Source organism: Neofelis nebulosa, chromosome 3, assembly GCF_028018385.1.
Source record: "Neofelis nebulosa isolate mNeoNeb1 chromosome 3, mNeoNeb1.pri, whole genome shotgun sequence".
NCBI lineage: Eukaryota > Metazoa > Chordata > Mammalia > Carnivora > Felidae > Neofelis > Neofelis nebulosa.
In genome coordinates, this window is record NC_080784.1 from 147,933,041 (window position 1) to 147,946,202 (window position 13,162).

Here is a 13,162-nt window from a genome sequence, read left to right on the forward strand (position 1 = left end):
AGGAAGAGCTGGTTGAAAGTGAGAAAAACACGTACCCATACCTTTGTATATGTATATGTGAATATAAAAGGGGTATGTGATATTTTAAATGATGTCAATCAACCTGAAAATATGGGTAATACAGAAACATACCCTCCTTTGAGAGGGCAAGACAATTGTCTGGAAAGTGTCTTGGTCTTCAGCTAGTTAATGCTCTAGATTCTAGATTCTAAAAAAGATAACCACAGAGCCAATACTTCTCAAAGTCTACCCTTTTGACAGATAAATGGCTATTAACTAAGGAACTTTTTAAAAACCAAATTTTATGTCTGCTTTCATACCATCTGCAGCTGTGTCATCTTTGTATCATAAAATAAGTGATAATCTTGACCATTAGGTGTCAAGAAACAGCGCTTACAAGGCAAGGTACAGAGTTCAAGGAGGCACTTACTCTCAATGGCTGAATCACTTCACCCACCAAGCTTGTGAGAGAACACTTCCTTAAATTTTACACCTAGGCCCTTGATTGCCCTACCCTAGTACTGGCTCTGGTGTTGTTTTGTTTCATTCTATTTTAGAGTGGCCAAGGTTGTGTAAGGTCATCTGGAAAAATTTCCTTTACAAACAATGGTTAAAATAACCCTTAAATACATACATGACTAAAATATAAGTTAAATGTGAAAATATGCTCTATCTAAAGTGCTTTTGATTGGTGTTAACAGAGCTTCAGGTACGGATGGTTAGGAAACACAGCTGAGATCCCTTACTTCCCTAGTACTGTTTGGTAATTAGGCAGAGGCTTATGTTCATTGGGAGGAGAGGAATTAAGCCTTGGGACAGCCTCTCCAGGACAGGCTGATTGATTGGGTGGCTCTCTCCCCTTTTCACAAATACTTTTGAACCCGGAACTGGCTGTTTTTACCACTTAGTCCCAGCTGGCCAGAAGAGCTTTGAGACCGGGCTACATATAACTACTCTTCCCTCTCTCCTTTGCTTATAGCCCCACCCTGCTTTCCAAGGGGCGTCTGAGGTTGGGGCTTGCGGGCTTTAATTAGAAGCTGGATATAGAACTGAGCTGGTGGAGAACATCTCTGCTACTTACAAGGAACCATGGACCCTCTCCCTTTCCTCTAATTTTGGGTGAGGTCTTCTAGGACATAGATTGACAAGGAGAAGATGCGGAAGGGATAGAACTCAGGCTGAGACTGAACGTTGATGTGGATCTTTGGGAAGGGAGAATGACAGAGAGGAAAGGGAGGTAGGTGGGTAGCAAAAACAAAATACGGCAGATGCTAAGTTACTTATTGAAGTTAGTTTTAATTGTTTATGATTTTACCATCTGCTCCTTCCCCTTGGTCCTGATTGAGCATTGACTGCAACTCTTAACAAACAATATTGGAAAAAAATTAAGTCATTTTTCTATTGTTACTTGCATAGTGTCTGAAGTCCTTGTCTTTTTAACTACTCGTAAGATGTCATTTGAACTGAAGCATATGGTTTATTTGAAACTACATAAATGTAAATACAAGGGTAAGAGTGTGTGTGTGTGTGTGTGTATGTATATATTATGTACACATATATGTGTGTGTGTGTGTGTGTGTGTGTGTGTATGATATCTAAATAAATGCGTGAGTGTAAACTAAATGGTGTGGTTTCGAAAATATTTTTTTATATATACAGTTCCCAATTTACAGGCAGATTGTTCTTAAAAAGTTTATGAGTTAGTAATTGAAACTTAAAAAACACATTTCCTCATAGAAATAACTTCAATTATTATTATCCCAGGCAACTAATTCACAAAAGCTAATTTGTTCCATACCATAAATAAATAGAGCATACCTCAGCTCTTAGAAAAGGCTATAGAAGGGATATTTGGGGTTTTAGATTTCAGTGACATCTTTGCTTAGTTGCATTGGGGTTGTAGTAGCGGCAACAGGGTAAAGAGTAGAAGAGCAAGAATCACTTGTATAATTTATGTGTGACAGTTGAGGGTGGCTTGTAGCTGACTTTAGTGTTATGCTTATAAATTTATTGCTATAAGTTAAATATAACTTTTTAAAATACTGTAACTTTTTCTTACATTTTTTGGAATAATAAAATATCTTATAATAATCTTACACATTTTTGGTTTAGGACACCTAGAGATGGTGCGATTTCTTTTGGAAGCAGGGGCAGATCAAGAGCATAAAACAGATGAAATGCACACTGCTCTAATGGAGGCTTGCATGGTAAGACTGGTGAAATACATACATGAAATGTATCTGTATATTTCATAAAGATAGTGCTAGTGTATGTTGGGGACCTTATTCTTGAGTTCAAAGATTTGTTTATTATAGATTTATTGTAGAACAGAACCTCAGCTATCTGAATTGTGACCAGTGTTCAGAGCCAGTTGTACAATATTAACTTCTATTAAAGATGCTTTCTGGAATTTTACAGAACTACTTTTGTTTTCCTAGTCTCCCATAACTATGCTGGTTTTACATAGTTGGTACAAAAAGCAACTATTTAAAAAATTGATCAAGGATATTAAGAAGAATATAAACCACAAGTATGCATATAATACTAAGCATAGCAAATACATCAAACCAAAAATGTAACTTCTGAAAAATTTGAAACTAGAGTGTTATTTGTGTAACATAATTCCCCCTATATGAATGGTGTTTTCTGAGCTTTTAATTCCTTTTGTAAGAACTCTCTTTTTAGAGTTTGTACTTAAGAACAGGTAATAATAGTCCTGTTAAACTTTTGTATCTCAGTATATGAATTGTGGCATAGAAATGGATCAGAATAACATTGTAGACAGATTTACGAGAAAAACATGCCAAAGATGGAAAAAGGCACCAAATGAATTTAAGTTTCTTATCTCAACTTCCCTTCAGAGAATGATTTTTGAAAGGATGTTAAATTTTAATTACTAATTTTTAAAAATATTAGGTAGCTAATTAAAACCTGAGTTATCTTTGTTTTCTTTATTGTCATGCTAATATTTCCTTTAGTAAATTATCCTTTGAAGAAACACGAGTTTTCTTTCAAGGTCTTAAGTTTCCATCTGTTAAAATTAGGATAATATCCTTCTCTCAGGTTGTTGTGAGGATTAAATGGTATAATGCATATAAAACACATCAGTAATATCCCCATGATAAGGAACTTAAAACATCCTTGTGACCACCACTAGATTAGAAAGTATATAGATTAAGAAATTAAAATAGAGCATTTTGTAGACCTAATCAGTACGTACTGGAAGTGTTATAAGTAGATGAAAGATACTGGTAGTGGCCCGACATTTCAAAGCTTGCTAAGAGAATGGGGTTTTAAACTGGACTTTAAAAGAAATGTAGGAGTTGACTATATATGGAGGTAGAAAATTCTGAGCCGAAGGAAGGCAAAGTAACCATTGTAATGGGGCATTAAAGTTGTGTAACAAGGCAAGCACAGAGGTAAAAATGGGTGTGATGTGTACAAAAAAAGATGAAATGTCTGTGAGGTGATATATAGAAGGAAAATTTATATTAGTGGTTAAAAAAAAAATTAGAGCATCTTGGAGTTGCCAGTAGTTAGGAAAGCTGTTGGAAAGGGAGACCAGCAAAGGGGACAGAAGATAGTAAGAGAGAACTCCTTTCTCTTTTAATTTTTACTGGCATTTAAATGTTGAAAAACAAAAGGAAGTACCATCTACATATTGTGTTCCCTTTCCCCTAACACATTATCTACAATTCTCTACCTTCTCCAAAAAATACTGCCAATTTTTTTCCTGCCTAATCAGAAGTTTGATTCTCTTTAAGGTTTCGACGAAAATTGTACTTTCCCTTTCTAAACTTTATCTAGTTAGCATTTAAGTATATACCATGAGGTGCTGATGTTATTTCATAGTAGTCTTTTGTTTCATGTACTTAATGTCTTTTTTTCCCCTAATGGTTAATAAGCTTCTTCATTGAAAGAAGGTACTATTTTTCTACATGTTTCATAGCCTCAACCTCTATTTCCCTATCTATGCCACAGAAAGACAGATAGGTCTTAATTAATACTTGATTTCTCATCTGCTAAATGTAGATTTATTATTCTTATTTGACTGTCAGTAAACCTTCATTGTACAGTAATTGAGAAATCTTCATATTTTTAACAATTGTTTTTAATGGTGCTGATTTAATTTTTTTAATTGCATTGTAATTAGGATGGCCATGTTGAAGTAGCTAGGTTACTTCTTGACAGTGGTGCCCAAGTGAACATGCCTGCTGATTCATTTGAGTCACCATTGACTTTGGCTGCATGTGGTGGGCATGTGGAACTTGCAGCTTTACTTATTGAAAGAGGAGCTAGCCTGGAAGAAGTCAATGATGAAGGTTATACACCACTGATGGAGGCAGCTCGTGAAGGACATGAAGAAATGGTGGCATTACTTCTAGGCCAAGGTAACCATACCAGTGAAAACAGTAAAGCATAAATGTGTAAAACATAACATTATAATAGTACAAAACTGGGTTTCTGTATTTTCTCTTTCTAGTAGATGTGTAACAAGATGTTGTCACAAAAACAATGTATTTGCTTTGAAAATAGCTTCCATACTGTGCTAAACAAAATCAAATAGACTGCTTTAATATAGAACTTTTCAGGCATCGTGTGCTTTGTGAATACAAGCAGAGAACTGGGGGTGAGGTAGGGGTGTAGATTATGTAGAGGCATATATGAGATTTGACATTTCTCAAAGTGGTATATTGAGAGAATTTCTCTTGGGGCAGGATACCTATTAATAAATACTTGATATATCTAGGGTTTCATGGGACACAGTATGGGAAATCCTACCATAAGGATGAACTTGAGGAGAACGTAAGAATGTATTTATAAGAAGCTATAAAAGAATCGGCACACAGTAGACTTTTCTTTTGAGAAAAGTGAAATGGTTACTTTGCGGTATTAAGCCATATTCAGTGTAGAAGTAATCTTCTATCTCTCTATATATTTGTAGCCAAGTTTTGTATCTCTTTTAGTAGTAAGGTTTTTGTTTGGACAAATTTAAGAGGAGTGGAACATTAAAAAAAGCATATTGGCTATAACTTTAAAAGCAGAGGTATTGTAGCACACTTCTTAGGTTTGAATCACAAGTTTCTAAACTTCTGTGCCTGAATTTAGTCTTCTGTAGGGTTGCTGTGAAAGTTTATATATCTATATCTAGAGATACAGATATATAGGCACACTTATGTGCCTTCTGGCTGAATAAATCTTACTCCAGCTGTGTGCATCAAATGTAGACTCGTGGATGTATTTTTAATAACTTTTTCTTTATTTGTACTGCCTCTCAGTAGGGGAGAAGCACTATATTTAGTAAAATAATATATTTTTGAAGTATAGTTTATTAGGAAACAATCATGTTTTGCTTATCTCTGGAATAAGTTAGTGACTTCCTTAAAATAATTAGAATTTTCATTCTAGGAGCAAATATCAATGCACAGACAGAAGAAACTCAAGAAACTGCCTTGACTCTGGCTTGCTGTGGAGGCTTTCTGGAAGTGGCAGACTTTCTAATAAAGGCAGGAGCTGATATAGAACTAGGGTGTTCTACCCCTTTAATGGAAGCTGCTCAAGAGGGTCATTTGGAGTTAGTTAAATACTTATTAGCTGCAGGTAGGCATTTTTGCATTTGGAAAGAGTTTTTTACATGATTTATCCAAGTAAAAATGTTATAATGCAAGAAACTTTTTTCTGATGTTATGATACACTGATTGTGTGTTTAAAAATGTGGTAAAAAGTTGTAGTAACTTTATAACTAATTTACCTTATTACTGTTTGAAGTATGTGTAGCTTTAATTTCAAGCAATAATCTATTTCTGATTTTTTTTATTTTTTGCTTTTAAAGATGCTGACAGTCTTCTTTATTTCTAGAAATGGATGACTATTTTGTCTAATTTGAAGACATATGGCTTATTTAGAAATTTCTGTGTCCATCATTTACGTCTTACAATTCTTTTATTAAGTCTCTGTATTGTTTAATACTACTACAGGAGCTAACGTTCATGCAACAACAGCAACAGGGGATACAGCACTAACATATGCCTGTGAGAATGGTCATACCGATGTAGCAGATGTCCTACTTCAAGCAGGAGCAGATCTGGTAAACTGTGTCACTTTTTAAATCCTAATACTTAAAACCAAGATAAATTAATTAAAAGTTTAGTGGAGATTACAGATAAAAGGTATTTCTTTTAATTTTCTGTTGGCCTTTTTGCTATTTTTTCTCTCATTTGGTCATTGTTTTTTCCTACACTCTTTGGTGTCTGTTTTTTTTTCTTGTTAGTGGGGTCATACAATCTATTTCCCCTTGTCCCCCATAAAAGGGAAATTTTGTATTAGATACATTAATACAAAGTTTTTCTTAGGTACTTAGCTATTTTTAGAATATAAGTATTTAATACTCCTCAACTTACAACTTAGTAAGAAGGATGAAATACTGAGTTTATTGTAGGGTGGATTATGAAGAGATGTCACAGCAAAAGTACAGACAATAAAGAAGCTCAGAAGACGCAAAGACGTCATCTGAGATATTACATTAAGGTTTAGAAAGGTGGATATGGTGATGTGACAAAAGAGATATTCCTGTTGGAAAAAATAGTGTGAGGACAGCCTGACAGGGAAGGAAAAGCAAACGTGTGGGGAAAATAGTCTTCCAGTTTCACGTGTGAGGAAGTGGAAGTGAGACATGAAAAGGTAGTTAAAACTTAAGTACCCATATGTTCATGGGGCTGAGATTAACAAGCAAGTGTGTGTTCTTGTAGGAGTTCATAGTTTATGACAAAAATTCACAGGCAAGCAGAAACAGACTCCTCCATTAACTAGTTTTGCCAACTTTAACTTCTCTTTCCTCATTTATGGAAGGAGAAGAGTGGAACTGGATTACTATTGTGGTCTCTTTCAGTTCTGTGTATGTTAGTACAGCTCTTGAAGCCCTTATGGCACATATTATACTCTAGTTAGTTGTGTGCCTATTTCTTCAAGATTAGATTTTGAGCTTTCCAGTGTTTACCACAGTGACTGTGAAACATACAGCAATGTATCTTGCTTAGTTAATTGCAATTCAAACAACTTAGTGTGTGGCTTAAGAGAAGACTCAAAAGTTGTTCATCAGATGTGAGTATTAAAAAATATATATATTATATGTATTATAACTCAAATCTTTATATTCTAAAATATAACTTGGAAAATTTCTCCAAGTGTTCTCATTACCCAGCAATAAGAAGAAGGCAATAGATTCTCCATTTTTTGAGACCCAGAAATCTCTAGTAAGACGTTGTAATTGGTGGTTTTTGAGATATTAAGTCACTAGCCTTGTTGTTTTCATATAAGATAATGTGGTTTTAATGGGAGGTCCATAAAGAAAGGGAGTGATGTACTTGCAGAAATTCATACAGGTAGGATGCAAGGTTACAAAAGGAAAATCACTTGGAGTAGATGGGGATAATGCTGATTGGAGAAGGATGTGCTAGAGTGCCATTCACTGGTCAAGTTCCACAGTCCTTTTGGTAGAGAGAGAGAGAAGGAAAAATTACCCAGATGGATTTAGATGAAGGTGTCACAATCACATGAATATAATTTCAGTTCTTAAATTATATCTGTAGAACATGTTTCTAATTTGAGTTTTAAATTTAAAAATGTATTCCTTAAATTTATTTCATTTCAAAGCATGATATTTAATATCTTTAGACTTAGAAATTAGTCAAGTTCTTTTCCTTTTTATTTTCATGAAAAAGAATAACTGTACACTAGCAATTAAATATCAACTAAGTCTGTGTTTTTTACATAGGAACATGAATCTGAAGGTGGAAGGACTCCTTTAATGAAAGCTGCAAGAGCTGGTCATGTTTGTACTGTTCAGTTCTTAATTAGTAAAGGTAGGTTTGGGTAAGCAGTAGTTTTTTTTTCCCCAAAGGTGTCTATTCCCTGCCCTTGGATATTTAGAGATTGAGAGGTAAAGGACAATTTTTGGGTATGACTGGTGGAGGGATGCTACTGAGATTTTGTGAGTGGGTGGTTGATAAATATCCTCAATGCATAGAGCATCTCCAAACAGTTCCATAGTCCCAAACTATGAAGGATTGTCATACTGAGTATCATCCTTGTGAAGGAACACTTACATAAAGAAAAATTTGTCTATGTAAAACTTTGAGGGTTTAGATAACTTGAAGTCTGTTCTGTTTATGTAATAATGTATCCTGAAACCTGGATTCTTATGCCACTGAATTAAAGGCAAGTCACTTTTCTACTCTACATATCCTTGGGCCTAAGTTTCCTTCTTTGTAAAATATAGAGAAATGGTCATAAATATGGTATAAAAAGTATTCAGAACTGAAATGTGATAAAAACCAAAATGCATGGAAGATTTTCATCTATGGTCAGTAATTCTACTTTGAATATCAAAAACCATTTTAAATGACTAACGTATCATATTATTACTTCCTTTAAATTATTTGTGAGGTGTTTACTGTGTAAGTTCAAGTTGAAATAGTTTTGTATGCAGAATTCATCATACTTTTTTTTTTTTTAATGTTTATTTATTTATTTTTGAGAGGAGAGCATACACACACTTGTGTGACAGGGGCAGGGGCAAAGAGAAAGGGAGACAGAGAATCCCAAGCAGGCTCCATGCTGTCAGCACAGAGCCCTATGCAGGGATTGATGCCACGAAACCTGAGATCATGAACTGAGCCAAAAGAGGCAGATGCTTAACTGACTGAACCACCCAGGCGCCCCACAGATTTCATCATATCCTTAAGTATAGGATATGAAAGATTTTACTGTTGATTCAACATTGATAAAAGAAAGACTACACAAGCCATGTACAATTAAAATGGCAATATATACTATTTCCTTCTTAGCAAAAATACTAAAGAAATCTCAAGTTTGTAATTGTTAATAATAGCAAAAGAAACTAAATCAGAAATAAGTTACTGGTCAAATTATTTTAGGCAATTTGAACACTTATTTGTGATGTATATTTATACCATAATATTTTCAAGAATGGAATTATTTATATAATCACAATCCTCTCTTTGATAAATTTTAATTAATCAGATTCCATTTTCTTTCTGCTATTTTATATCCATTTCCTGCATTGCCTAGCACACTGTCTAAATCAGAGATGAATTCATATTGGAGGGGCAGTGTACCTGTTTTCATGCTCAGATATTTCCCAGTGAAAGAAGCCAGTAGTCCTATTACTTTCTATTCCCTGGTAATTCTCTACATACCTAGAGAAGGAGTTAAAATGTAGATAAAATTTTGTTTTACTTTTTTAAAACTAATTACATTAGGAGTAATATATACATTTATCTTTATCTTCTACCAGTGCATACTAAAATATTCACGGATGAAATTATGTCATGTTTGTCTGAGATTTGCTTTAGAGTAATTCAAGATGGGAGAGGAGAATTGATAATGGGTTTATGTGAAATGAGATTGGCTGTGTGTTTATAATCATTGAAGCTGGGTAAAGGGTATATGGATATTCATTATGCTATTCTCTCTATTCTTTATGATTTTGAAATTTACCATAATTTAAGAAACCTCAATCTCCTAACATGATTTCCCATGTCTTGTCTGTTTTAGGAGCGAATGTGAATAGAACTACAGCTAATAATGACCATACTGTACTGTCCCTGGCTTGTGCAGGGGGTCATCTGGCAGTGGTGGAACTACTTTTGGCTCATGGGGCAGATCCTACTCATCGTTTAAAAGTATGTAACTCAAATGTTTCGGGTAGCATTGTGAATTAATTCTTTACTCTTGAACATTAGAAAATATCATCTACCAGTTCAATTTATAATGGCATTCTAAACATATTCATTTTCTTCTGTTTTATTAGAGGAAAGTGTTGTTTACTAAACCTAAGATTTGAATTGCTAGGGCCTGTTAGCTTTGTCATCCTTGATGGTTCTATAAGTTAACTTATTTTTTTTTTTTTTATTTTTCCCTCTCTGTGTCCACTCTTAGGATGGCTCAACTATGTTGATAGAAGCAGCAAAAGGTGGCCATACGAGTGTTGTTTGCTATCTTTTGGACTATCCTAATAATTTGCTTTCGGCCCCTCCACCAGATGTCACTCAGTTAACCCCCCCATCCCACGATTTAAATAGGGTAAGATTCAAGACGAAAGCATTTTATATCATATCTTCTTTATCCTCCTTTGGCTCATAGTTTCAGTTTAAATAGATCTGACTATACTTTGTTATAATATGTAGTTCTCTTTATAGGTATGCAGTTGAAATGGTTAATGATATAATCTGGTTTAATATTCAGATTGTAGATTGATGTGATTTTGCTTTGTTTTCTTACTATGGCAAGAATAACCATTTGAATTCAAAGCACATTAAAAAACTGTTGTGGAGAATAATTTGGCAACAACATATTTTAAGTAAATATATCAGTGTCTGAGATTAGTACCATATTACAAATATTTTGAAGAAGTCTTTATAACTTATTCTTAAAGCATGTTATTTAATGGAGTGTGTAGAAAAGCAGAGATTTAATCTGTTTCCTTTTTCTTAGGCTCCTCGTGTACCAGTTCAAGCACTGCCCATGGTTGTCCCACCTCAGGAGCCTGACAAACCACCTGCCAATGTTGCCACTACTCTTCCCATCAGGAATAAAGGTCAGTTATACTTCTGAAGACTGTTTTGTACATGTTATCCAGGTAAAAATGATAAGATTACCAAAAAACCTAGCCATTTATAATTATTTTTCCACAAAAGGTGAATTTTACTAAGTTGACATAATTAAAAATTTTTTTTACTAGTGAAAAAGGCATGTTACTGTGAGAGAAGATAGTTAATAGCACTGATTTATGCTAGAATTGTCAGCATTAGCAGGAGAAATTCAGATGCTCATCTCTGATGCAGTTCTGATTATCCACCATTTCTTGTAATAACTGGTCATTTCTATTCGTGTTAAACTGTTAGACTGGGTATAGTTGGATGACATTTTTGTAAATTACTTAAATTTCTGTAGCGATCTAAGGCATAAAATGAACAAGTTAGATCAAAATTAAACTATATTTTAGAGTAACTGGTTTAATGTAGATTTTATATCTGGGCTACCTTTCTCAGTCAATAATTGAAAGTTACTTCAGATATGCTTGTTTGTTTCTCTAGAACTCTGAGGTCCATATTTGACTTGTGGATGTTACACCATGCATGTTTTAAGTCATGTCCCAAAACATTAACAGCTACCAGTTTGAATCAGTTTTTCTTTTTAAAAAGTTTCACCTGAAGAACCAATGTGGTTTTAATTTTTTGGTTTTTAGCTACCTATATTATTTTACCAACAAGAATACTAAGTATTTCCACCAGCTCTTTACAGTCACTACTACCAGTCTAGAGCCTTGGCACCTTTTTCAGTTGGTGTAGCAAACAACTGATTGCTGTACCCATAGCCAGATCTGTTTATTCACCTGGCTGTCAGAAGATACAGTGGATGGCGTAGTCCAGCATCTTTTCTTCCAGGGAAACTGAATCCCAAATCTCTACTGGCCAGGTAGCTGTGTGAATATGTGAATTTATATCTTGCCTTTATCAGTCTTGAAGATGGTAGTCCCCCAATAAAGACAAATTTTAGCTGGATTTAGATTTCCCGGTACTTCTCAGTGGTTTGGGTACTCTTTGTGTGTATGTGTGTGTGTTTAAAAGACATAGACTATCAAATGTGGAAAAACCTTGACTTAGAGGTCTGAGTTTTCCTTACATCTTAATAATCTAGCATTATTTTTCTGTTCTGATGATAAGTTTTTACATCTCTATGACCAGATGAAGTATCTACACATAGCCTTAGATTTTACTTTAATTGCACCACTTAGATCTCACAGACCTGCATCCCTCTATTGTCTAATTTTAGCCATGTGATATTTTTAAAATTAATTTCCCAGAGATTTCTCTATGCACATAAAATACATACATTTTATATTTATGATAAAGAAGGTGGATTTGTTTTTAAACTTCTTAACAGTGCATTTTCACCTTCTGTGGATATGATAACTTGGTGCATAACTGTTGGCACTAAACCTCCCAACAGTAACTCTGTAATGAGGATGCCATTCATGTGCACTTCTGAGGGGGTTTCTTTTTCACACAGCTGCTTCTAAACAAAAGTCCAGCAGCCATTTGCCAGCAAACAGCCAGGATGTACAGGGTTACATCACCAATCAGTCTCCAGAGAGCATTGTAGAAGAGGCTCAGGGAAAGTTAACAGAACTGGAACAGAGGATAAAAGAAGCCATAGAAAAGAATGCACAGCTGCAGTCCTTGGAACTGGCTCACGCTGACCAACTTACCAAGGAGAAGATCGAGGAGCTGAACAAAACAAGGGAGGAACAAATTCAGAAGAAACAAAAGATTTTGGAGGAGCTACAGAAAGTAGAACGAGAGTTACAACTGAAAACTCAGCAGCAGCTAAAAAAGCAGTATCTAGAGGTTAAAGCTCAAAGAATTCAACTTCAGCAGCAGCAGCAACAGTCTTGCCAACATCTGGGACTGCTAACTCCTGTTGGGGTTGGAGAACAGCTTTCCGAGGGAGACTATGCACGGTTACAGCAAGTGGATCCCGTTTTGCTTAAAGATGAACCCCAGCAGACTGCTGCTCAGATGGGTTTTGCACCAATCCAGCCTCTGGCCATGCCTCAAGCTTTGCCTCTGGCGGCAGGTCCCTTGCCTCCAGGGTCCATCGCAAATCTTACAGAACTGCAAGGAGTGATAGTTGGACAGCCAGTACTGGGCCAAGCACAGTTGGCAGGGCTGGGGCAAGGAATTCTGACAGAAACACAACAAGGGTTAATGGTAGCCAGCCCTGCTCAGACCCTCAATGACACGCTGGATGACATCATGGCAGGTGGGTTTATATTGTTATGAGCAGGTATCAAATATGATTTGCTTAAGGCGAGTAAGAGTGTGCCAGAATTTTTTGCCATTACCCAACTTGAGAACTATTTTTGGACTCTTGACCCATGTATATCCTTAGAAGTATTAGTTCAATCTCAGAAGTTCTCAGACGGATACAGGTCGAATTAAAGATTAGCTCATGCAATACAAGTGACTGAAACTTTTTGGCTTAGCTGGGTAGGCTGGGGATCTAGGTTTTTTCAGTAGTGGGGTTGATGTTTGAGTTTTTGTTTTTGATTTTGTTTTTTCTCTTTAAGTTCAGAATA

General features: G+C 35.3%; 1 protein-coding gene across 7 annotated transcripts in view; it reads left to right on the top strand.

Annotated features, from left to right (window-relative positions):
• Positions 1-13,162, top strand: part of ANKRD17 (ankyrin repeat domain 17) — a 164,075-nt gene that overhangs the window by 93,887 nt on the left and 57,026 nt on the right. For 5 of the 7 annotated variants that reach the window (XM_058722305.1, XM_058722306.1, XM_058722309.1 and 2 more), the window contains exons 7-15: positions 2,113-2,207; positions 4,154-4,391; positions 5,410-5,601; positions 5,979-6,088; positions 7,775-7,862; positions 9,577-9,704; positions 9,961-10,104; positions 10,516-10,618; positions 12,094-12,846. In XM_058722305.1, the coding sequence (XP_058578288.1) occupies positions 2,113-2,207; positions 4,154-4,391; positions 5,410-5,601; positions 5,979-6,088; positions 7,775-7,862; positions 9,577-9,704; positions 9,961-10,104; positions 10,516-10,618; positions 12,094-12,846 (1,851 nt within the window). The remainder of the gene's footprint in view (positions 1-2,112; positions 2,208-4,153; positions 4,392-5,409; positions 5,602-5,978; positions 6,089-7,774; positions 7,863-9,576; positions 9,705-9,960; positions 10,105-10,515; positions 10,619-12,093; positions 12,847-13,162) is intronic. The other 2 variants (XM_058722310.1, XM_058722311.1) reach the window with 1 other exon arrangement.